Source organism: Phyllostomus discolor, chromosome 3 (assembly GCF_004126475.2).
Source record: "Phyllostomus discolor isolate MPI-MPIP mPhyDis1 chromosome 3, mPhyDis1.pri.v3, whole genome shotgun sequence".
NCBI classification, from domain to species: Eukaryota; Metazoa; Chordata; class Mammalia; order Chiroptera; family Phyllostomidae; genus Phyllostomus; species Phyllostomus discolor.
In genome coordinates this window covers 67,573,303-67,599,203 of record NC_040905.2, presented here as the reverse complement: position 1 = coordinate 67,599,203, position 25,901 = coordinate 67,573,303, and the positions used below count along the sequence as shown (strand labels likewise).

Genomic DNA, 25,901 nt, shown 5'->3' with positions numbered 1-25,901 from the left:
CCTTGCTCACTCTCTTCTTCTGGTGTCCTCATGATGCGGATATTGTTACACTTCATGTTGTCCAAGATGTTTCTTTAGCTCTTCTTATTTTTTAAAATTCTTTTTTCTTGTTGCTGCTCTGCCTGGGTGTTTTTATTCTACCTTGTCTTCCATATCACTGATTCAGTTCTTTGCTTCATCTAACCTACTCTTTATTCCCTCCAGTGTAGTATTTATTTCAGCTATTGCAGTCCTTATTTTTGACTGGCCCTTTTTTATGGTTTCTATGTCTTTTTTTTCATGCTGTTGAGTATCCCTATAATCATTATTCTAAATTCTCTCTCTGCTAAATTGCTTGCGTCCATTTCATCTAGTTCTTGTGAAGAATTCTCTTGTTCTTTCATTTGGGGTCTGTTTCTTTGACTTCCCATTTTGGCTGCTGCTTTGTATTTTTTGGCTTTAGTTGTTAAACTAATCATCTGTTAAACTGATCAGTCGTTAGGCTAATCAAATTGCAGTCATCAGCCTGGCTGAAGGACCACAGGGTGGGGCTATTGCTTCTCTTCAGGCTGATGCCATTTGGGGACGAGTGCTCTGCCTGAAAGAGATGGCTCCTAAGTATGGGGAATGACTCAGCACATAGATCCAGATGGCTGTTCCCTCAGTTCTCTCCCCAGAGCCACCATCCCTGGACTCTGCACATGCATCTCTAGTCTACTCTGCCCTTTCTCAGCCAGAGCCCAGGGTTAAGTGGCTACAAAAAAATTTTTTGTGTTAGCCCTTTAAGAGGCTCTCTTCATCTCCAGCTGTCTCTATCTGGTGGACAGAAATATTGCTGTTTTTCACAGCTGGATGTTATCTGGGTTCCTTTCTGGCTCTGGTGCTGTAGGCTTTGTAGCCTAGCTTGGGGTTTAGACCCTACAGGTCTCAGGGGGCACCCCCCTGCCAGCTGCTGAAATATCCCTCCAGAACTTCAGCTGCCACCTGTGGGAGCCCAGGCAGCCTTCTCGCATGTCCTCCACACTCCCTACGAGTCTTGTTGTAGTAAAGGGGTTTCTTCTGTCTGTCCTTGGTTATAAGCTTTCTCTCCAGCTAGCACTCAGTTGGTTATTCAGGATGATTTATCTACAGTTTAGTTGTAATTCCAGATTGGTTCTGGGAAAAGGTTAGTATAGCTTCCTCTTACTCCTCTGACATCTTGGATTGTCCGTCTAATCATAAAATCTCATTTATAGCTTTCACACAGACATCTTGTTGGAATCCTTGCTTTAAGCCTCAAAAAGCATAGTGTTCTGTTTCACTTATTTTTGGACTGTGTAGAAAGTTATAACAATGTTTTATTAGAGATCTGAAAAAGGACTGGGCCCTACATTGGAAAACATAGTTAAAAAGTAATAACCTAACCATCCAATTTAATGTGGTATAAAAAGGACAAGTAAATTACCTAAAGATAATAGAAAGTTAAAAATCATGAAAATAACAGAAATTAATGAAATAGAGAATATACATGCAATATGCAGATGGACTGAGCCAAACATTGCTTCTTTGAAAATGCTGGTAGTGACAAATCTAATAAGCATAATAAAAAAGCCTAAAGCATTTACAGATAAACAATATTGTGATGCAAAATGGTCAGAACCATGTATAATGAGGATGTTTAAAAGATAGGGATATTTCTAATAAATTTGAATCTAACAAAATGGATAAATTTTAGAGAAATTTAACCTGCAAAAGTGGTTCAAGAAGAAATAATAAGCCAAATGATTTTATCAAATATTTATAATAAAATTTAAGGAATAGATAATTTTAACTTTATATAAATTGTTCAGAAGGTAGAAGCAGAAGGACCAATCTTTAAATCTTGATATAAGGATGGCATAATCTTGATATCAAAATCTGAAAAGGACAGAATGAAAACTGAAGAAAACAGGCCTTTCTCTCATAAACACAAATACAAAGATATTTTAAAAAGTTAACAAACTGAATCTAGTGACCTATAACAATATGCATTATGACCAAATTGAGTGGATTCCAGAAATGCAAGTTGGTTTAACATTAAAAAAAATTCCGGGCCCTGGCTGGCATAGCTCAGTGGATTGAGCGTGGGCTGCAAACCAAAGTATCGCAGGTTCGATTCTCAGTCAGGGTACATGCCTGGGTTGCAGGCCGTGACCCCTAGCAACTGCACATTGATATTTCTCTCTCTCTTTCTCCCTCCCTTCCCTCTCTAAAAATAAATAAATAAAATCTTTTTTAAAAAAAATTCACACAATTAATGGCTGTATCTCTAAGAGACCTGGCAAAAAGAGTTGAAATACATAAAATGATTTAAACTGAAGATAACTTAAGGATCTATTTAAAGAAGGATTAATAGACCCAGAAGGAACATTGGGACATCTGATGACCAGCAATAGCTGGAAATCTTTAGGCCTAATGAAGCAAGGAGAGGAAATGCTCAGTGACAGATGGGTTATGGAAAAGGGTTTAACCATCAGTATTTGTAGCCATAGAGGAATGCAACCTCTGCCAGAGCCATAACAAATCAGAACTATGACAACTATTGTCAGAATTGTGATGATCACCATGGAACCTGAAATGAGAATGGTTTGAAAAAGAGCAACGGAGGACTAGTTAGGAGGCTGTTGCAATAATTCAGGTGCTGGACAGTGGCATTGGTAGCATGGAGATGGTGAAACATGGTTAATATCTGTTATATTTTGAAGCTATGTGAATCAGATTTGCTGACATTGGATATAGGAGTTTATAAGAAGAGAAAAGTCTATGATGATGCCAAACTTTTTAGGCTTACATAACTGGAATTGATGCTAACTGAGATGAGGAAGACTAGGAGTAGCAGGTTTGAAGAAAAGAGAAGTTCAGGTATGAACATGCTGATTTTAATATGCTTTTAATACATTCAAGTGGGTCTGTTGAGTAGACACTTGGATATATGAGTCTGGAGTTCAGGAGATGGGAACTCAGCATTCCTTTATGCACAGTTCAAAACTCTCCAAAATAAACTGGACCATGAGTCCCTTAGGGGCAGCCAAGGCATTCTCTTTGCTGCAGAGATCTGCACTTGCCATTACCTGCCACACTTCGTGTTAATCATAGCTGAGGCAGTGATCCAAAGCATCTGGTGATTGATTATACATAATCTGGGGCATTATTTATATTACCTGGCAGAGCAAACAGATGCTCAAGCAAGTTTCCTAGCTTTATGAATGATGGCAGCCAAATATTCCATCCCTCTCCCCTTTTTGATGGATATAGCTGATGCTAACCCAACATTTAAGGGGCTACAAATAATGCCGGCAAGTTCTCAAGATTCTCATTCTCATTTGCCAGTGGAAACTGAATAAGGAAAAACATGAGTAACAACATTTTCAATCATATTGTACTTTGGTTTTGCTAAGGAATTCACAATCCAATGTAATTTATGTAGAATTTCTGAGGTTGTTCCAATATCACTTTCCTATTTTAACCTCAATTTGGAATTTGAAAACCGTAGAAATTAGAATTTCTTTTTTCCAGAATAAGAAGGGGAAATCCTTTGGAATATCTTTCTTTTATTCTACCTCACAGACTTGAAGTCATTAACCTTTAATTATAAACTTTCCTTTGAACTCCTGTCAGTGAATAGTAGAACGAAAAAGTCTTAGCATTGTACATAATTTTACTAAGATATCTAGAATATCTAGGTCACTGGGATACAGGGCTTTGCTGAAGCCATATGCCATTTCAGTTCTCTCAGAGGAGGAGTCTGTGTTTGAATCCAATGTCGAAGAGTTTTATTCCAACTGTGATAAATGACTGTATAATTGGGGACGACAGTGGTCACTGAGGGCGTCAAAGAAGCACAAAGCTGAATGTTTTCCGTTCTCGCCTCACACAAAATTCAACTCTTCCGACAGTTCTAGCTTAACATCTTTCCCCTCCGAGAGGCCTCCTGTCCATTAGGTTTAAATCTCACAGACTGAGTCTCCCCCTTCCTGAGGAAGCTAAAGTAGGGAGTAGGCCCACCTGGTGATGGAGTCAGGGGCTTATCCATGGCAAGAGGACACCACCAGGCAGGGAGATTTTATTGTGGGACACAGACTTCCACCCATAAAAGAAATTTCCCATATCCAGGGGCCTCTCCCCGAGTAAGGAAGGCAGTGTTGCAGGACACCTTGAGGGAAGGTGTAGCACTGGCTTAAGGAGACCATCTGCAGCGTCTTTTCAGCGTGAAGCTGGGGAATTACTGAGCAAGGCCCTTGGTAGGAATGGGATAACTCAGTATTTGAAGGAGCCATGCCTCAATTTTGGAAGCCACAAATGCATTCCTACATGGCCCAACTGTGACTCGGAGTTTTCAGGCTTTGGGGATGGGAAATGGTTCACCTTGCTTGAAGATGATTGTAGTTTTTTTAAAGCGTTTTATTGAGACATAATTCACATACCATAAAATTCACTCATTTAAGGTGAAAAAATCAGTAGGTTTTAGCGTTCACAGAGTTGTGATTTTAATCATTTAATATAGGAACTTTAATTGTAAACAACTTGACACCAGCTGTGCTGCGGGGTGGCAGGAGAGGGTGAAAGAGAAGGACACTGCCAGCCTCACTATCCTATTTCATCTTCTTCACCTTCTTCTGCCTGTTTCACTGCATCCACGCCAACCTCTTTGTAGTCCTTCTCCAGAGCTGCTAGGTCCTCCGGGCCTCAGAGAACTCAGAATGCTTGCTTTGTGTACATGAAATCAAACTTAAATGGTCCAGACAGGCCCAGGCCTCGGCGATGGCAGTGGTGTTACTCAGTGCGCACAGAGCCCTCCGTACCTTGGCCAGGTCTCCACTGGGGATAATGGTGCAGGGCTCCTAGGTATTGCCCACCTCAAATCTAGTCCCTCACTGATCCACAAACTTGATGGTGTGCTTGGTCTTGATGGTGGCAACAGCCGCATTGGTGTCTTTTGGGATCAAGTCCCTCCTGTACAACATGCAGTAGGCCATGCACTTGCCATGGTGAGGTTCATACTCCACCATCTGGCTGGTTGGTTTGAAGCAGGCATTGGTGATCTTGGCCATGGACAGCAGCTCAGGGTAGGCTTTCTGGATGAGGTGACTGAGTCACAGGTGGCCAGGGGCCAAGTAGGTGTGGAGCTAGGGATCGGATTAGTCTGGAATTAGTTCTGGGTCCTGTCAGATCACCTGGAGCCAGTGATGGCAGACTCGATCTGTCCAATTAGATGATTGAGTTGGTATATGTGGACTATTCCACGTCCAGGTCGTAGCAACATATGCCATAGAGGGCTTCGTTGTCACCTTGAATGCACAGTCAAAATATTTTAGGGTCGTGTGTGTGGTCAGAATGGAGCTGCAGGGCTCCACCATGGCTGTGGAAACCCGAGGTGCTAGGTAAATGGCCAATTCGAGCTTGGACGCTGGCGAGTCCAGCAAGACTAACTCTGTGAGCAAAGACACAAACCCAAGCTAGGGCTGCTCCAGAAGTCCCATGTACCGAGGGGACCTGGTCCAGGACCAGGCCAATAATTTCCTTGCAAATAATATAATGGTCTCTAGTGTTATTATTGGCTGTGTCTTTCTTCCCAAGGATCATCTGCTCCAGGTGGAAGATCTGCTGATGAGTCCCTGTGCACACTTCATTTTAAATTATTCTTCTTGAAAGCAGAGCCATTGTTTACTGAACAGCATCTTGTCTATGAGGGCACAAATCCATGTGAATTTTTTACTGAGTTTTACCACCAGATGTCAGCCATTCTCTGCGCTGGCAGTAACTAACCTGAAGAAGCCTTCAGGAGGAATCTGGATATCTCTCTCATCTCTCCTTCCCTCCGTCCTCTTTCTTTCCTTCCTGTTATGAATGTCAGTCTGTCTAACCAATCAGTGATCTATTGATCTATCATCTACTTATTTACATGTATCACACATGTCTATTCTAATCTATCTAAATAATGAAACAGTATTTTAGGGAAAATAACAGTAAACATTTACATATACAAATGTGAAAATGATCCTAAAATGTTTTCTAAACTGTGATCTGGAATCCAGGCTCTTTTTGGTCCAGTAATTTGGGATCAGTGCAATATATCCAGCCTTTGTTTCAGAGCATGCTTTCAACTGTCACCCAGAACCTTTGCTTTGAGGAACTTTTATTAGATTTTGTTGCTCTGGAATTATATTGTTATTGGAAGAGTATCAAAAACATATTGAGAAAACTATGCAATACTTGGTTTTTAGAAAGGCTTTGGGGTGATTAAAAAGCTAACCATCAGGGAACTATGCAAAGAGAATTTTCATATAGCAACGACTTCTATTTTAATTGTTTTCAATTTAATGCTTTCTTGAACTTTAAAACTTACTTTCTATGATCCCTCACTTCAAATTTTGTCAGGTGCCTGGCTCTGCTTCCATCACTGAACTAAAGGAATTTATGCTTTCTTTGCCCTCTAGATGGTAAACTACTTGAGGTTTGGAAGATTAGCAGTTATCTATTGATAAATGAATTTTTTTTCTCAACAGGGACTGAGCCAGCCTGTACTGGATTGTTGGTTGCCTACTTAGCAACCATTTTCTTCTCTCTCTCCTTCCTATCTGAATTTTGTTGATGAGTCTAGCACTTCTTTTGTGCAGCCACAGAACTTGGGAAAAGTTGATGCCACTTCAGCTTCAGGCATAAACCCAGGCATAAACCTCAGTGGTCCAAAATAACCCTATTCCCTTTGCAAAGGATTAGCTGGGAAATGACCATGTGATGCATGCAAGGAAATTTTCTTAGAGAGTTCAAGAGGGAAAACTTTCTTCGGTACTGAAAGAATTAGCTGCAAGATAGACTAGTGGATAAATCTTTGCAAACCTACTGTCATTTCTGAAAAAGAAAACACTACCATTCTTGTGTTCCTGAATCCTTTGGGGTGTTTGATGCAGATATGGGGAGGAGTACAGGAATCTCGAATTTGCAGACACCAACCAGAGGCATCTTTCATATTGCATAGAAAGAACATTCTAAAGAATGAAACCAACATGGAGGGAAACGGCTTTGGAAAGGAGGGAGATTTTTACCCAAATTCAACTAAACGAGATGAGTGTTTTGATTGGGGAAGCTCGTCTAGGCAGTTAGAGAAATGTCTGGGAGCTGGGGGCAGTAAGGGCATGGCAATTTCAGAAGAAATTTCATACAGGTTCTTCTTGGAGTGAGGATGGTAAAGAGAGTTGGTGGTGAGCGTAGGGGTGGTGGGGTGAGATGAGGCTGAGGAGGTAAGCAGCCTTCTGGAGAATGAAGACTCCTTGGCGCTCACCTCTCTTTTCTGAACTGAAACAGAAAAGTCAGAGCCTTACTGAAGTCCTTAAAGATTTCTGTGAATCTTAGGACTCTTTGTAAATATACTAAATTTCCACTTCACCCAAACTCAAAAACTTCCCTTTGAAAAACAAGGTTGAGAAAATGAAAAAATAATCCGCATGCCGGGGTAAAATATTTGCAAATCAAACATCTGATAAAGGACTTTTATCCAATATATATAAAGAACAACACCCAATTTCCTAAAATTTGGACTACCTTGAGCTAGGACATATATTACTAATATAATTTATTTTCTGTGTCCTGTTTGATACAGTATTCTTTTACTTTTATTAGTAGACCTCAATAAATATGTGTGCATGTGCATGGTCTGTCCAGAAGGTATTCAGCCATGTACTGTGAAAAACAGAGACATTTATTGAAGATACAAGATACAAGAAACATTGTACATAGGACAATGATGCCTCAGTCCCCTTCAAAATAGGCACCTTGGGACCTCACACAGTTCTCTCAATGCCACCAGCTGCCCTGTTGTATTTCCCACATCTTATTAATGGTCTGAAATCTCTTCCCTTTCAAAGGTGATTTTAGTTTTGGGAAAATCCAGAAATTGCAGGGTGACAAAGTTGGGCTGTAGGGGGACTGAGTCACCTGAATGATTTGATGTTTTGCCAAAAAACCCTGCATGAGACTTGATGCCTGAACAGGTGGGCTGAAGCTGCCAATCACCAGTTACCCATAACTGCAACATTGTCCCCCAAAGCCTTCTGAATCATCCAAATAGTTTCTGCAGAGCAATGCTCAAGCTTAATGCAAAATTTGATGCAGATGCATTGCTCTGCTTGCTCAGTCATTTTGAATGTGATGGTCACACAGTACACATGCTCACTCAGTGGTGTCTACCACTCCCACTGACTAGGACAGTGAAGTCATCATTCTTCACGTATGTGCATTCAGTCCACTCTCCTTGGCTGCCAGGTTACATCAATGTTGAGCAAACCATTCTCATTATATTAACAATGGCTGGACATTTTCCAGACAGAACTTTGTGTGTGTGTGTGTTGGGGGGGGGTATGTGCAAATGTGTATGCATGATAAAATCAAATGTATCAGATTCAGTTACATCCAAATTCCTCCTCATGGTTTTGAAACACTGCTTGCTACACCACTGGCTCTCTAGCCCATCTATCAATGTTCCTGTAAGCTACCTGACCTCAAGTCCTGTTGCTAATCTTCTGATGTGACCAGCATTGTCCCTCAGCCCTCCTCTCCCTTAGTCAAAAATCACCTTTGTGAAAACTCAGTGCTCTTCAGCCAGAGATTTGATAGCATTTTGCACATGCTCCTCTTGTCTTACACTGCAATCATTACAGGCTTATTTTAGCTGTCTTGCTAGATTACAAACCCTGGAGGGCAAGACTGTACCTTTTTTTAATCTTTGTATTTTGCACATCATGAAGCTCAATCAATGTCTGCTGAATGAATCCTTTGCCTTTCAATTTAATTTTTATTGGATTACTTGGGGACATATTTTATTACAGATGTGAGAATTGTGTTGGTTTTTTTCTAAGAAAGGAGCACTTTCTTTTTAATGAAGGCCAAGGTAGACTCAGAACAAGGCTCCAAAAATGTTAAACTCTTAAATATTTCTGTGAATTGTCTGACATCTTGGAAATATAAAAATACAAGAGAAAATAAGCTGAAAGAAATCAAAGGGCCAGAAACTAAATCTATTATATATAAAGAGGCACTGGGATTAGTATAACTAGTCAATTCATTTCTTTGGGCATCATTTTAAAAAGTCCATTACTGTATGTTATGGGTACCCAGTCAGGGGTTATGTTTGTTTTTTCTCCTCTTTAATAAGACAAAAAGAGAAAAGTAAAGAAAAGAAAAGGTATCCATACCACTCGAATGGAAAGTCCAGTAAAGCCTGGATATTGCCTTTCAGCACTGTGTCCCCAGGACTTAGAGATTTTTGTTACATATTCAGAAGTGTTCACTAAATGACAAACAGGTGTCAGAAATGACCTTTGAGTCATGGAAAGAAACTTCCCTGGTTGGGCCAATTTAAAACACTAAGACTCACCAGGGACTCCCTCTTAGAAAGGCACAGAGAACCAACAGCCAGCCCATCTCTGGTCAGAAAGGGCTGATGGATTATTCATAATAGCCAAGAAGTGGAAACAAACTAAATGTCCACTGACTGATAATGGGATAAAGAAAATGCAACATAAACACATGATGGAATGCTATTCAGCCTTGAAAAAGGAGGTCCTGCCACGTAAGGCAACATGAATGAACCTGGAGTGCATTATGCTGAATGAAGTAGCCAATCACAGGGCAAATTCCATATGACTTCAGTTATATAAGGGGGACAGGTACATGGGGAGTTGCTATTTAACAAGTATGGATGTTCAGTTATACAAGGTAAGTTCTAGAGCTTCTCTGTATAATATGGTGTGGAGAGAGAACAATACTGTGAGTTTTAAAGGTTTAAAGGGAAAACTGACCTCGAGTTTAGATTATGGGGAGGGAAGGCAGGTTATGGTTGTCTGTGAAGCCTGGGTACGAGGCTCAGTCCCCATAAAGGTGGCCTTGTGTGTGATCTAAGTGCCCAGCGCTAAACTGCAGCCTCAGAGGCCAAGTGTAGCACTCTGGGAGGGCCACCTGGGCCAGCAAGGGAGCAACAGCTTTCTTAGGAGTGTTTTACAGAACAATCGTGAACAGTGGTATCATGAGGCATCAAGTGCAACTGCAGCACGGATGAATTGGACTAGAATATGCCCCCATGGTGTCTGCAAATGTGCTGATTCCATGCTCCATATTCTCCTTTGGGGAGCTGGAATTTTTCTGACAATTCCAGAGAAGGAAAGGAGGGGGAAGCCAAACACTGAAAGGCTGGTCATTGATTTTTCTGCCATAAGAAAGGTAAAGACGAGCACTTAATTAGCTGGGAAAATAAAAGGTATTTGACCATATTTGTACCTTGAGTCTGGGGAGCATGTTACATTGGTTACAAATAAAACTGAGACAGGACAGTGAGAAGACAGGAAAATTCCTGGGGGAGTAGAATGGGGAAACCGAGATAAGAAAATTAAACAAGGCCAAACAGTTTGTGCAATTTACAATCAGCTGGTGAATCCCAAGACCTTATCTCCCCTAACCAAGGGCACTTGAGAGCAAATGGTTTATACCTCTCCTCCCTAACCAGAGAACACTCAGCCGCCCTGGCCTTAAACCACAGGTGTCCAGGGAAGAGAGGAACGAGGAACGCCAAGGCAAAGGAAAAGGAGAGATAACACCTAACACCGGGACTAAGGGAGGGAGCGAGTCTCCTTTCAGCTCCCCCTCCCCTTACTCCCAAGAGAAACCACACGTCAGCGTTCCCCCTAGGAACTTCCCCCTCCCAAATTCCCCTGTTTCCCCTATATAAACTTGCTTCTGAAAGCTCAAGGTAAGGTGGATGGTAGGATTTTTACCTCCCACCTTCTCAGATTGCTGACCTTTGATATTAATAAAAGTGTAGTTATAATCCAATCCCTGTCTCTGCTTTTTTGGCTGAGCAGTGATCTCCAGTTTCAAAATGAAGGGAGTACTTTATGCTCTTGAGTAGATGCTGCCAGTATCTCTTGGGGTGAGAGTCAGTACAACTCTCAGTCATTTACAGAAGAAAGCCAGCTAATGAAAGTGAAATGACAGAATTAGGCATTCATCATTATTTACATGATTACCACTGATGTGGTGAAAGGGGCATAAACAAGCGAGTGGTCAGAGAGAGGACACATACATTCTTCTTTTAAGAAGGAAGATCACAGGAATCAAAAAACTCAAAGTTTCTACTTGGGGAGGGTGCCTAAGGTAAATAATAATGATAAACATAAATAATAAAACTACTGCTATTAACAAAAAATAAATAAATAAATAAGAGCAAAAACATTTTTAATAAGGTGAAGTAAACATGAGAAGTGACAATTCTTTTAATCAGATCCTCTTTGGTATCAATTATGAAGGAAAATAAGTATATGTTAAGTTAGATTTCCTATATAACATAGCTGAAAGACATTATATTTTTAGCAAAAGAGCCTGCATTGTTTTCACGATTAATCTAGTCAAACCACTAGCATCCCAACTACTACAATATCTGAATTAAAGAGTTCTAGAGTCTCTTCCAAAAATAAAAATTATCAACTTCTTACTAAATCGCATTGCTGGAATATGAAAAAGATGGTTTAAGATTATTCTTTTAAAAAGAAAACTATTAGTAATCTACACAGATTAACTCATTTGCATATGTAGTTTGAGACATAGTTTTCCTCTTAGTTCCGATTATGTTTTATTAAAATATTTACCTTCTGATTGACAAACAGGCAAAAACTCTCTTCGAATTTTAAAAGAGGGCCTGGTTTTACACACGTATGTTAACTCTTGGCCGGTTTTTAATTTATATTGGATACATAACAAAATATCTTCTTAATTTTAATACAATACAACATTTCTACTGGTTGAAGACATTGAGTAGGTTTCACTGTATCTGTGGTTTGTGTAATTTATACAAAATTTATATATAAAACCCTGAAATATGCAGAAATTGCAAAATATACTCTGACAACTGATGCTCTGAAAACACTTTATTACACAAATTACACTCAGATTCTGAAAATAGTGTTCTAACAGTGTAACCATCTAAAAATAAGACATCCCTAAAACACACCAACCGAAGAAGAAAATTAAAAAAAAAAGAATTTAAATAGAGACTTTTTTCTTTCCTTTGTTGCAATATAATGCTAGTGATTTTAAAAAAATAGAAGGAGATTTAGCAGCTTCGTCATCAGGCTGAGAATGCTGAACAGGAAAAGGCACCAAAGAAAGACATTGGCAATGGAAGCGCTAATGGGAAAATACTGTGTTCAAGCAGAAAATGGTGTTATTTACATCTACAGAAGAGTCTCAAAAGTGTAAAATGAGCAAACCTTCCATCACAAATTAGTAGTGTGATGGAAGAAGAGAGCTGTTTCTCTATTCTATGTTCATATATAGACAATGGCACTGTTGTGAACTTTTAGGAAACTTTTCAACTGGAAACAGAAACCAACTAAACAAAAATGAAGTAAATAAAAGGTGTACAGTCCCACACAGACTAGTACGGTTTACAGTTAAATACACAAAACTCTAAACGTGCTAAAGAGAAAGGAATCCGGCATTCCTGATAAACTTCATCAATCTCATGGTCGCCCGGTTTTCAGGAGGAAGAAAGCGCGGGGGCGGGCAGCGGTGCAGAATACTCCTCCTCGGATTCACTGCCGTCATCTTCATCTTTCTCCTGGTCACTTCCCTCCGTGCTCAGGCGGTCGAACCCTTTTCGACTGTAGCCTTTATGGCTCGCAAAGAAATTTCCGAGGTTTAGGCCTCCACTTCCCTTTCCTGAAGAAAACAATTAACATAGAATTGAGATGAAGTTTACACAAATGACTCTGTTTTTTGTAAATTCTGAAATGGTAAACAAAGTTGGAAGGTGGGGATGAACAAAAAAGAATGACAGGTACTACTCCACACGTGTATTGAAATACATAAGGAAATACAAACTTCCCCAGGATTATGTGATTCTGCAGGATTATTTCAGATTCACTTTTCACCTCCTGTTTTTTCTAGGCTCTGGGGAACTGGCACCCACAGGCAGCTCTTTGTTTCAGTGACTTTATGAAAAGGTCATCTTTACAATGACAAGCACTGACATACTGACAGGAATGACAGAAACTTTACTGAAGACAGATGGAGTCAGATAAAAGGCAGGGGAAGAGAATTAGAAATATAGAATGGCAAGGTGGGAAATGAAACTGAGAAAGTTGCTGCCAGGGCCACACACTTGGGTTTAATTTTTATAGTTTACATTCTGCATTTAATGCTGGGAGGTGCTATGCGGCACACATTTTTGGAGAGAAAATACAAATGATCTCCTTGCTCTTTAAAAGACATGAGCGTGTTGACTTTGAACCAAATGTGAAGGATTCTAAAAGGTCACAGGCATACCTCTAAATTTTCCCAGCACTCTTCCTGAACTTGCCTCGAGTTTGTGTTCAGAATCTGCTAGAAAAAGATGGCACATTTCAAAATGAGTCCCAATCACCCTCCTCAATCCATGGGCTCAACTTTCATTTCAAATTCAGGAATTCATAAATGATTACCAAGGTCTGGCTCTAGTCTGCATTCAGTTCTAAGAAAAAAAAGTAATATATTATTGTGATGCACATAAGGGCCACAACTGGGTTTGAGTCCTGCCCGTGTCTTCCAGGCTGTGCAATCTCAATCAGCTACTTCTCTGAGCTTCAGTTTCCCCCTCTGAGAATCAGGGAGCAATGACAATCTCTGCCTATCTGTAAAATTCAGATGGGTGCTGCCTCTAACATATACAGAACAGTGCCTGCTAAGTATGCAATAATTGCTCAATAAACATTATTTATTTTTATTAGGACAAAACTAAATTACCAGCAATTTGTAAAATTTGGGAAGTTGTCATCATTACAATTTGGAAATATTTGCCTTAGTGTTTAGTCTTTCTATGAAGAACAGTAATGTCCTGTTTGAGAAAGCTTGAGATCCGTGCACATCACTTCCCTTTCATGTGTCTTACATTAAGGCAAAGAACCTGAAACCCTATTTTCAATCACACAAGGTGACCCAAATATCTCCCATGGGGCTGCCCATCTCCATGAAAGATCAACTTTCTTTCCTCCTGGGGAGGCGGAACTCCAGCTGGACTGCATTTTTCCCATTGCTGGGTATCTCCCTGCACTTGCTGACCTGGCTTCCAGCCTCCTGAAGAGTTGTGTCAGGGCAGTGAGGCTTGGGGTTCACTATGAAGTCTCTAACCAAAAAGGGAGGCAGCATTATGGAGAAAGCTAGCAGGTAGATATGACAGGAGAGGCAGTAGAGTGGGCTGAGAGGGAAATAGGAAAGAAGGGAAGAGGAATCTAGTTAAGACTGTTAGAAAGCCAACACATTGGACTAGAAGTTCTGTAAGGGTCCAGGACAGTTTTTCACTGCCCAAGTCCACTACGGTGTCCAATGTGGAGCTAACATGCAAAAAACGTGTGCTGGATAAATGGAAAGTCCTTTATGAGGGTTACTAAAACCCCTCATAGATTGGATAAGATCAAGAGCAAATGTTGAAAAAATATGAGACTGATTTCCTTTTAGAATTAAATGTGCCAGACTGTAACATACATAAAACTACTATTTTTCTAAATAAAATGTGATTGTATAATAGTATGTTCATATGGTTTGACCTGGGTCTCTGCCTTCCCAACACACTTGTGTGGACTCGCATTCTGTGGTAGTGCCAGGTCACCTGTGCTCAACAGCAAACAGGAGAAGCCAGACTTTCTTGACTCCACAGCTGTTCCTTCATCCAGTGTAGGTTGCTTATGGACTCTCTTGCTCTGCTATCTGTCCCCAGACCCCTCATGTTCCTGATACTCCTGGTAAGTAGTTATCACTGCACTTACCACCCTTGATTATCAATTTTATGTATCATCTCTTTTTTACGTGTCATCTATTCTGTGAGCTCCATTTATTTCTTTGGTCATTCTTCCAACAATTATTTATTGAACCCCTATTGCCAGGACCTGTTATTTGTCCTGAGGATATATCAATGAACCAGTAAACATACAAGATTCGTGCTGTTTGAAGCTGCCATCTAACTCCATGAAAACAATGACTGAATTGTTTTTTTTTTAATCTTTGCCTCTGCTTACCAAGTTCCCTACGCATAGCAGAGGCTCAACAGCAGCCTTCCAGAGGAAGAGTTAACTATATTTGTGCAGAGCTTTATTGATTGCAGATGAAAAGTAAAAGAAAGTCCTAGGAAAACTCTCTTTCACATCCTATTAAATTGAATCCTCTTGTTTTTGTTTCTGTGTCCTTTTCTGTGTCAGGGCTGTGCCACGGGCACTGAACGCCAGCCATGGTCACCTTGGCCTGAGATCAAATCAGATGCTGTTTCTTGATCAAATGCTGCCTCCCACCCTGGCCCACAGATTCCTTCCAGACGTAGCTGTAGATTCTTGCCCTAGGACCCAGGGGCCCAGCCAAGGGACTACTCCTGAGTGGTGAGAATCACAGGTGGAATTATTTGTTTGAGTGTCCTAAAAGGAACTTAGCTCCTGGGTTCTGGACTGTGGTAATGATTTGATAAATTACAGACTGCAGTTTTGGACCTTGCCTTGTATGATCAGGAAAGGCTGGTGGCCTAATTTGTGACTATTTAAAAACTACCAAATGGCTTGTTATAGAAATAGGTGGTTTCCTGAGAAAGCCGAGGTTTAACAGAAGTATCTTTTTTGGCTTCTTATGGCATTTATTACTTTATTACCAATGATTATTCTGTAATAATAAACACTAGGTACTACGTACTGAGATAAATCCTTTAGGTAAATTATTTCATTTAATCTTTATGCAACCTGACTGAGTCTTTTATTCCCACTTTACAAATGAGGAAACTTGTGGCTTAGAGAAATTAAGTAACTTGCCCAAGGTCGAGGAGCTAAGAGCTAGAGCCAGGACCAGCAGCTGGGGAGAAATAGAACTCCCCAAAGTGAGACCCCACTATTTTGTGGGCTGGGCCTGTTTCTAATAGCAAGGAACGCCTCCTTCCTGACCCTTCAGCTAATTTACCCTGACTGTGCTTATCTATGTAGTCTGGAGATATTAATGAGGCTTAAGCCAGTTGCTAAAAAGCAATATTAGAAGTTATATTTTAATCTAACTATCCAAATTTCTGAGGCTCCAGATATATTTTCTACTGTGATACTAACTATAAACAATATTTGGAACATAGACAGTGACATCAAATAAGGCAGAGAACACACACAAAAGGTTCCAAGTTCAAGGGACTCATTTTACTTGCCTCCAAAGGCCCTTGATTTTTTCCACCGAATAAATACGGCAATGGCCAGCAGGACAGCCACCGGAATAACCAGAAGGGTTGTAATGAGAACAACAGGCACTCCGGAGTCTGGCTCTTTGATCATTTTCTGTTTCTCTTGCATCTTCTGCAAATCTGAGGAGGCGGGTTTGTTCTCCATTTTGGTTTCAACAACTGCCTCGGATTCTTCAGGGAAAGAAGAGTTCACAATGTTCAACTGATTCAAAGACTCCAAAACCCTCCCGCAGGCCCCGGGGAAACCAACAACTGCTCATAAAGATCTCGTTGAGTCTTATGCACATTGGGTTCATGTTTCAATGTCTTTACCTAAAAATCTGGCAGCACGTATTATAATTAATAATTGCCACTGAATGGTTTTTTACCTTTAAAATGGTTTTCTTTGGCTCTATGTTTTATTTCCTCTTAGCCATAATTCCACAAAAACTATATTGTTTTGCATTTTTTTTCAAAGATTAAATTAGCCAGCAGCATGGTGTGGAGGACACAACTAATGTGCAGGCTGAAGTGAAGTGAATCTGACCTTCAATCCCAGGTACCTGTGTAGTTGTGTAACTTTGGGCAAGTTACTTAAATAATCTGGGCTTTAGTAACCACATCTGTAAAACTGTGATGTGGCATACCTCTTTTATAAAACTGCCATAAATAAGTGGTTTAATAATCTGTTTCCTTGTATCTTTAGTTTATGAATCTCTTTCATGTGCAATGAATTATTTGTATATCACATGCATAGTTGCACACTCTAATTCTAGGATTACAAACTGGAAAGTATCCTTTCCAGATTCTTTCCTATAGCTCCCAGCAAATGGTAAATGCACATAGATGCACTACACATCCTTTTGTTTTTGATGAAAACAACTTATGTAACTATTCTGTGATACTGGCAGGTATTAGGTAGCTATCGGACCTAAAGTACTATTTGGGAAATTGATACAATAAAATTGCATAACCTGATGCAGGATCTTAATAACTATTGACTTGAAAATGACTTGACATTCCTACTATGATCTATCCAAATTCCTGACCACTTAAATCCATGAACATATTAAATTAATTTTTAGGCAAGCAAACTTTGGAGTAGTTGTGGAGCAATAATAATTTGAATAGGGCATTGGAAAAACCAGTGCAGTCTACAGCTGTACCACCCTGAATGTGCCTGATCTTGTCTGGAAAACCAGTGGGCGCTGGGCCTCTGATGTTACTCTCACCTTCTTACGTTAAACAGTAAGTGTGCTGTATTTTTTGTTTTTATATTACGACCTATATAATCTATAAAAGTTAAGAGCTCTGGGTTCAAAATCTGATACACATCCAAAATAAATTATTTAGTGAAAAAGAAAAAGAAAATGACTTGAGCCTTGAGACATTCTTGCCCTGAAGAAGCACAGATATGTGTTGATATAAAAACCCTTCTGTGTAACGGCTAGAAGACACAGCCATGTTTGCCAAAATGCTCAGTTCCTGGAACCTCAATTTTTTGGGGTGCCTTTCTACCCTATTATGATACAAATTGAATCATATGGCCTCATAGAAATTTTGACAAAACCACAGGGATAGGTGGTTTAACTTTGTCAGGAAAATCTTTGGTTGAAATTTAATATATGGCCCTGGCTGGTGTGGCTCAGTGGATTGAGTGTCAGCCCACAAACCAAAGGGTCACTGGTTCCATTCCCAGTGAGGGCACATGCCTATGTTGTGGGCCAGGTCCCCAGTTGGGTGCATGTGAAAGGCAACGGATTGATGTATCTTTCATACATTGATGTTTGTCTCCTTCTGTTTCTCCCTCACTTCCCCCTCTCTAAAATTAAATAAGTAGAAAACTTTTTAAAAAGTTTAATATACATAGAAACAGCTTAGTAGCTTGCTGGATACTTTTCTAAAGAAGCATTTCTCAAATTACGTAAGACACTGTAAACACAATTTATGATATACACAAATGGCAGGTCCCAGCTTTTTGCTTCAGCATTCTGAGCCAGCCTCCTTCACAGTCTCAATGATACCCACTGAGCACTTAAAGCTACATAAGGCATTGTTCTCATTTAATCATCACACCAAACTGATGTGTAGGCAGTATTATCATCACCATCTTACAGATAACTTGTTGTAGCCCTCACTTTCTTCCCTGTACTATGGTTAAACAGAGACCATTATTTCTCCTCTTTTGTCAAACAGAGTGGCTCTTGAAACTTCAGTGGGAGAGGAGGAAAGGGATTGGTTCATAAATCTAGATGGCTCAATTTAACCTAAGTCTCAGTTTCCATGAGGAATACAAATGTGACTCTTATTCTTCCTAACCACTGTTTTGTCTTTTTCTTTATTACTCTAGAAAAGGTATACAAGTTGCTAATATTTAAGCTTATTCTATATTTAAGCAGAAGAATAGCAAAAAAATAGACAATAGGATTTTAAAAACAAAGGGCAAAGATGTAGATTAGTAATTAAGAACTTGCTGTCTTGGAAGAAAGGTGTTTTTTTATTTTTTAATATTTTACTTATTTATTTTTAGAGAGGTGAAGGGAGGGAGAAAGAGAAGGGGAGAAACATCAATGTGTGGTTGTCTCTTACATAACCCCTACTGGGAATCTGGCCCACAACCCAGGCATGTGCCCTGGCTGGGAATTGAACTAGTGACCCTTTGGTTCACAGGCTAGCACTCAATCCACTGAGCCACACCAGCCAAAGCAAAAGGTTATTTCTATTTGAAAGTGACTATAACCAGAGAAATTACCTAGAGTTTTCTATTTGTCATGAAGTATGTTATCTACACCTAAGACACTGGCTGTAGCAGCTCATATCTAGTTTCTTTTATAAGGCAGAGCTGGGACTGGGCTCTATTACAGATAAAGTAGGCGACAGCCTAAAAGAGTCAGTTTCACAGTCGTGGAATGTGTGCTGAGAATGATGTAATGAACTTGCTAAGATACACACATTTCACTGTAGAAAGCCTTGATTTCCACACCCTTTCTGGTGCTTTGAGTGTCATCATCTTTACTGTGAGGTGGAGGAGGTATAAAGGCTATACTTTTGGTGGAATATTGGTATATCTGTTTTATCCCTGGTAACTTTATTTGGAAACTTAAATTTTTTTCCTAGGTTTCTTATCATCACAAATTATTTTATCCCTGCAATTCCCTGAGAACACAACACTGGTTCTGAAACACTGCCATTCACAGCTGGGGTAAGGATAATCAAAGGTTACTCAAATTTGGAAATTTACAATTACTGTGCATCAAAAGGGCTATCAAATCTAAGATGGTGTTTTTCTCTCTTTTCTGTAAGGGGTGGTTTAAATGAAGCTTCTAGATTTTGGTAAAGGACAAACTCTGGAGATCCAACATGATTTATGTTCCTTTTTTTTTAATCCTCACCCAAGGACATGATTATTGATTTCAGAGAGAGGGGATGGAAGGAAGAGAGATGGAGAGAAACAGCAATGTGAGAGAAAAGCATCAATCAGTTGCCTTTTGCATGTGCCCCAACTGGGGACCAAACCTGCAACCCGGGGATGTGTCCCAACTGGGAATCAAATTGGCGACCTTATGGTTTACAGGACAATGATCCAACCAACTGAGCCACATTAGCCAGGGCTATCATCCTTTATTAAAGAAAGTAATTTTAAAAGACAGAGTTTTAATGAGAGTCATATGGGTTCAGAAAGGAATAGAACAACTTCTTTTGAGTTCAGATATTCCTAACTATTAATTGTGACCATCATGAAAAGGCACTTCAATAAAATTTGCTTGTTCAAACTGCTGCCTTCTGCCATAGGCTGGAAGGATTCTCAATCAAATGGACTCAGTAGCATGCACTGAGGAGAGACAAAATGAACTACAGGAGAGCATCATTCACCCCTCATTCACCAGCCAAGATGAGGTCAGTGTGGATGGTTCTTCTCAACAGGCCAATCAATACAATCTAGATTTTTTTTGGTAGGATCTATTTAAACAGAAATGGTTTGAGGCCACTTTGAAATCCCAGATAACTCAGAGTAATCTACAACTCTCTCCAATCTATAGTTCTTGGAAGAATTTATGGTAAAGAATTGGTAGGATTCATTTCTCCTCAGCAGTATAGTAATAGTGGTTAAAAGCACAGGCTTTGGCACAAAACAGACTTTGGTTAAAAGCCAACTTTACCACTTATTATCATAGTAGTAATTCTTATCCTCAGTTCTTCACATGTAAAGTGGGTTAATGGCAATTACCACCTGGTTGGTGTACAGATTCAACTTGATAATTCTGTGGAGCCCATTGTTGGTGCTCCAGAAATGATAACTATTATTAATCATCTTTCCCAACAGTTTTATTCCAGAGCAAACAGAGCTTATCAATAATTCTATATATAATGATAAAAATAGGGGATCAGGAACTTCTTCATTATATGGGTGTGGTATGAATGCCACTCAGTAATGTCACATGGGTAGAAATCTCTACAAATGCCAAATAATTGCTACTTATTTTATAATATTATCTTACCCCTTTCAACTTTGAGCCGGCTATATTTTCTTATCTGCCTACATAAACTCCCTAAACTCCCTCTCGGTTCTTGCTTCTTTTCATCTCTTTTCCACCTGCTTTCATGAGAAAGGAAAACAAGTAAGACTAGTGTTAAGTCTGAATATCTAGGTGAATCATTTGTAAAGCAACTAATAATGGAATCACTTTGCTACTCAAACATTAGGAGCATCTCTAGTAAGTATATATATATATGATGATGACAAAACCCTGCAGATAGTGGAAAATGTATAACTACAAACTGGCCCTAAGCAAGAGAGAAAATAATTTGACAGGAATTCCAGATGAACCACATGGTTGCTTACCAGTAGCTTAATTTCATCTACACATTCCCAATAATATACACCAATGACATACTTATTTGTATGTATGTATATATATGTGCACACATAAACACTCCTTATAGGCTGTAAGTCTCTTGAAATCAGGCACAGTTTCATTTCCATTAAACCTGCTGCAGTGCCTTACATGTCAACAGCCCCCAGTAAATGTTGGGGGCTAAATGATATTAAGATAGAAGCTTGGGGAGCAGCTAATCTTTTCAGGACTTTATAGTACTAACTCACCAATGGCCTTTGTCACTCTTTTAGAATAGATACCATTAGGAAAAGACCTTTTCTGGTATGCTGAACAGTATTTTTCTGCTTGCTTGAAGTTAATGTACTTACAGAAGTTACTAATTTATTTGCTTTTTCTTGCTGAATATTTCTAGCCCATTTGTTACAGATTTCTTTCATCCTCCATCACTTTTCATCACCTGAAATCAGTGACTTTGAGATCATGATCACTACTCCATTTACCAGGAAAAGCAGTGGAAACAAGTAGCTTTAAAGGCTCAGTACACAGCAGAAATTATTGACAATTTACCAGGTATTTTTAGCTTGATGATTCTTAAGTGCAATCAAGAGCTATACAATAATTCAACACAGTAGCCTTGGGTCTCATAGTCATGAGGACTGACCAACCTTTGATTTCCTGGACCTCAATGCCAGCCTTTTTAACCGACCGATGCTCCATTTCTGTAACACAGAACAGCAAAGGCACAGGGAATCAGAATCCCCAAAAAGAACATTGAGAACTTAATTTTGATATTAATTTTACTCAGTAGAAGTCATTTCCTTAATTAATCAAATTCATTATGAGATTAGAAAAGAGTTTAATAGAAATCACTAATTAGGTGCCATGTCCATGAATCCTGGATAAAATCTAGGAAAAGCTGAAATAATATTTCTAAGGTCTTCATATTTAAAATGTGATTTTCCTTATGGAGTTCACAATACTGTTTTATTTCTGAAATACCTAGTAGTTCTGTTTTCATGTGGACATCTTAGAGATAACCAGTTCTGCCATATTTGATTACCAGTCTTCTAGATGACATAAATGGATTTGACTAGTTAAATACTAGAATGCAATACACAAGACACTTATTTAACCTTTGATGGCAGTCACACTGTTCCAACGGTAGTACTTTCCTGATTTATTGTTTGGTTACTTTCTGGGCTATGCAGAGAGTTTTTCTATTTTCGCAGGTGAAAGCTGTATCGCAATGCTTCTCAATCAGAGGCTGTATCAAAAACACTTAGGAAGCTTTTCCAAAATACACACATTATCATTCCTCTTCTCTCTGTTCATCTCAAGTGGGGTCTGGCCAGGAGTATGCTGAAAATCCTCCGCAGGTGGCTCAGATATGCATCTCTGCAGAGTACCAACCACCAAAGTGGAATAAAGAGCCTAAGACTGGAATCTTAATGACCTCAAGTATCCCATTCCTATCTGCAAGATGAAGATATTGGCTAGATTTCGGGAAGTCTTTTCCACCTCGAAATGTTTTTATTCATTTTTTATTCTGAAAAACCTGGGTTTAGTCATGCAATTTGGAATTATACATCTCTCTGTATTTTCCTGTCTGCCCACATCTTCTGGCTCCTCTTTGAGGAGTCAGGCGGGTCCATGCAAGGGTTCCATGGGCACCTCTGTGCACTCAACCTAAGTGGGTCTTCATTACAAAAACAGCAACAGCTACTCAAAGGCTAATGCTGAAGACAACAGTTACCAAGTCGGCTTGGGGTCCAAGACGTGTATAGTGTCTGATTTCTTTGTTATAACTCATACTTTTTCCTTCTTGTAATTTGCATTTTTCCTCATTTCACTTAGCATTTCCTATCTTCATCAAGCCTACCTGTCCTTATCACTTCTCTAAAACTGCCTGTTGCAGATTCCGATACCAGAAATTTATCATTCTCAGTTCTTCTCCTTAACCCCTTCCATGCCATGTTTTAAAAGCATGTCTGGACATTGTTGAGGTTTGTGGCTTGCTAAGCATACAGTGCTCTTTAATTTATAAAGTTTACATTTTTAGTCTTATATCAGATGCTAGGTTAGTATATTTCTTAAGAGTTAGAAATAATGTCCAAATTGCAATTAGAAAACCCCATACTACCAGGCTTGACCCTGACAGGGAAACTCTTCTGTCCCCATACATATTTTTGAGTTACATAAAAATAGAGCAGCTCAGAATTTTGAGTAAGCTGCAGCCTGAAGGGAAAATGCAGGGTGCCTCCTATTTCAGATAACGTGTGTCTAACACAGACACTGGCATTCGCAGGTGCTTGGCAGCTATGGAGAGCTGAAGAGTTGCTGGGGAAGTGGTGCCTGTGTGGAAACCAGTCCGCCCCTCTGCCTTGCCAAAGCCATCTCCCTCCCTCTGGAACTGAGCTGGAATTAAGATTGGCTTTCAGGATAACAGACATTACGTCAGGCATCAAGAATTTCCTGTGGAATATCTGTGGAAACAAGAGGATAACTGGCAGCAAAAAAATTTCTCTTCACTTAAAAAATTATTTCTGGAAATAAATACCAAACAGGTCTTTTGACAATTACCACTTATACCTTGATTTCCCACTCCTATCAATTAAAAGGAAAGAAAATGCATTCTTTCACACATTTTTTGAGTAATAAAACTGAGGGGGAAAATATGCAGCATAATATTGTAAAAACCATACTTTCGGTTGAGGTGAACTTCCACACAGTGTTCGTGTGAGCATCTCCGACGTACACAGTCCCATCTTCAGAGGCAGCAATGTCGTGAGGCATGTCGAAGTGCTGCCCAAATGAGAAGCACAAGTTAGGGGGTGAGCCTACGTGTGGATTCTCCACAAAGGACAGAGAAACAAAGCAAAGCACTCAACAAAACAATAAGCATATTACTCAAACCAAACCAAACCAAAATAACCAAGAATTCCCATCAAAGCAACTCTGGGCCAAGCAGAGTCACTCATTCATCCTCCGGGCACTGACTCTGCCCCGCACAGTCCGGTGTATTGGGAAACGCTAAGGGACACTTACCACTGACTTTCAAATCTTTGAAAAAGTGAACAGGGGGCGGAAGGGGGAGGATTGAATATAAGAAGTGGGGGGTGGGTAGGGCAGGGGAAAATGATGGGGGAAAAATGGGAAATGGGGACAACTATAATTGAACAACAATAAAATACAAAAAAGTGAACATTTACAAGTAGATTATTATTATTTTTTATAAGCCTCACCTGAGGATATGTTTTTTAACTGATATTTAAAGAGAGAGGTTGGGAGAGAGAAACGTCTATGTAGAAGACAAACTGATTGGTTGCTTCTTGTACCTGCCCCAACCGGGGTTTGAACCTGCAACTTTTTGGTTTACAGGACAATGTCCAAGTAACTGAGTCACCTGGCCAGGGCAGATTATTTTTTTACAGTATTGATTGCTTGGTGTTGCATTGCTATCTATTTATTTTTATTTATTTTATGTGTTCATGTGTCTTCTATTTTTTTTAATCACTGTCAAATTTGCCTGTTTCAATCTATGCAAGTCAAACTATCATGTGCTACCTTAAAAACTATTTATACATCACTGATAAGAGAAGTCATTTAAAAATTCAGGGCATTCAGATCATTTCTGAAATGCATGCCAGGAGATAGGCAACAGTGTGGGGTTTTATACTATGAAGCCCAGAGTTTACAATATTTTCAGTTAACAAAGGAAACTCATTGAGTGTTACCTCTAAGTACTTCCTCAGCTTTGGTATCTACTTAGATATTTGGTGTTTCTCTATGCCTTTCTTCATGGCATATTTCCATCTCTATCATCACCATCTCAGTCCAAGGACACAGAAGACAGAGAAGCACTTTTAAAAACCATATTTTCAGATGGATTCAGGGTCACCATGCTAGTTCCTGAAGAGCAGCCTTGAAATGCTGTGCTGCTGCCATTGCCATCTGTCTGCTGAACCTGAAAAGGTGCCACGTGTCTGCCACTTGGCAGGACGTGGATGACGTTTTTATCTTTGGGGCCAGCAGGCCTATCTGAGGATGCGGTCCTCAACAATTGACCAGTGACTACGAACAGGAGCATTATCCTGACTGTGGCTTATCAACCAGCATCTGCCCACTGTGGTTTGCTGAATACAAAGGACGCTAATGAGACAAACTGCAGTGCTTAGCTCACTTTAGGAGGGGCAGAATACATGCTTTGGAGATACTACTCTGCTTTAAAAATCAGCAACAATTTGTCATGATGTAAAGACAAATGAGACAGCAGTGCCAAGGAGGTTCATTCCTTCATACTATCAAATGAGCTGTGACAAATGTGCACAAGAAGGACAGGGAGCCAGAAATCAAAATGTTGCCTTGCTGAAATCTCACAAGCCTGTCATTTAATGTTCATTTTTACTTTGGGTTCAGTTAATGGGTGGCAACTGGCTTGCAAATTACAGGCAGTTCCCCTTCCATATCAAAAGATGTTCTTAAAAACTGCTTTGCAAAATATATGATTGTAAATTGCTTCATAGTTTCCAATAGGAAAAATATTATAATAGGTATAGAGAATAAAGGTGAGGGGGACTATGTGAACTGTTGATCAGCAAATTGCAGTGTGTCATCAGTTCAAGGCTACAACAGCAATAGCCTCTGTCTGTGATTCTTAAACTGGTACAGGAAGACAAGGGCTCTGTTCTTTGGGGCCATTAGCAGGGCTCAGTGGAGGCTTAGTGGATGGGACTTTGGGCCCTCTATTACTAGTACAATCAGAAGCACTCTGTGGTAATCTTTTTAATGAACTAAGTAGTCTACTGCTCTGTGTCACTTGAAAAAAAATATATTGTAAGTTTTAGGATTTCAGAGTTGAATGGATA

At 39.7% G+C, this 25,901-nt stretch overlaps 1 protein-coding gene and 1 pseudogene across 16 annotated transcripts in view; both read right to left on the bottom strand.

Moving 5' to 3' along the window:
- Window positions 1–4,473: 4,473 nt before the first annotated feature.
- LOC114494835 lies at window positions 4,474–5,628 on the bottom strand (annotated as a pseudogene).
- A 5,578-nt stretch (window positions 5,629–11,206) lies between these two features.
- The window catches only part of PAM (peptidylglycine alpha-amidating monooxygenase), a 277,534-nt gene continuing 262,839 nt past the window's right edge, over window positions 11,207–25,901 (bottom strand). For 3 of the 16 annotated variants that reach the window (XM_036020590.1, XM_036020589.1, XM_036020595.1), the window contains 5 exons: window positions 23,739–23,838; window positions 21,702–21,755; window positions 16,187–16,390; window positions 13,312–13,368; window positions 12,524–12,705 (listed from right to left, as the gene is read on the bottom strand). In XM_036020590.1, coding sequence (XP_035876483.1) covers window positions 12,524–12,705; window positions 13,312–13,368; window positions 16,187–16,390; window positions 21,702–21,755; window positions 23,739–23,838 — 597 coding nt within the window. Of the gene's footprint in view, window positions 12,706–13,311; window positions 13,369–16,186; window positions 16,391–21,701; window positions 21,756–23,738; window positions 23,839–25,901 lie in introns of all 16 variants that reach the window. The other 13 variants (XM_028509785.2, XM_028509835.2, XM_036020593.1 and 10 more) reach the window with 11 other exon arrangements.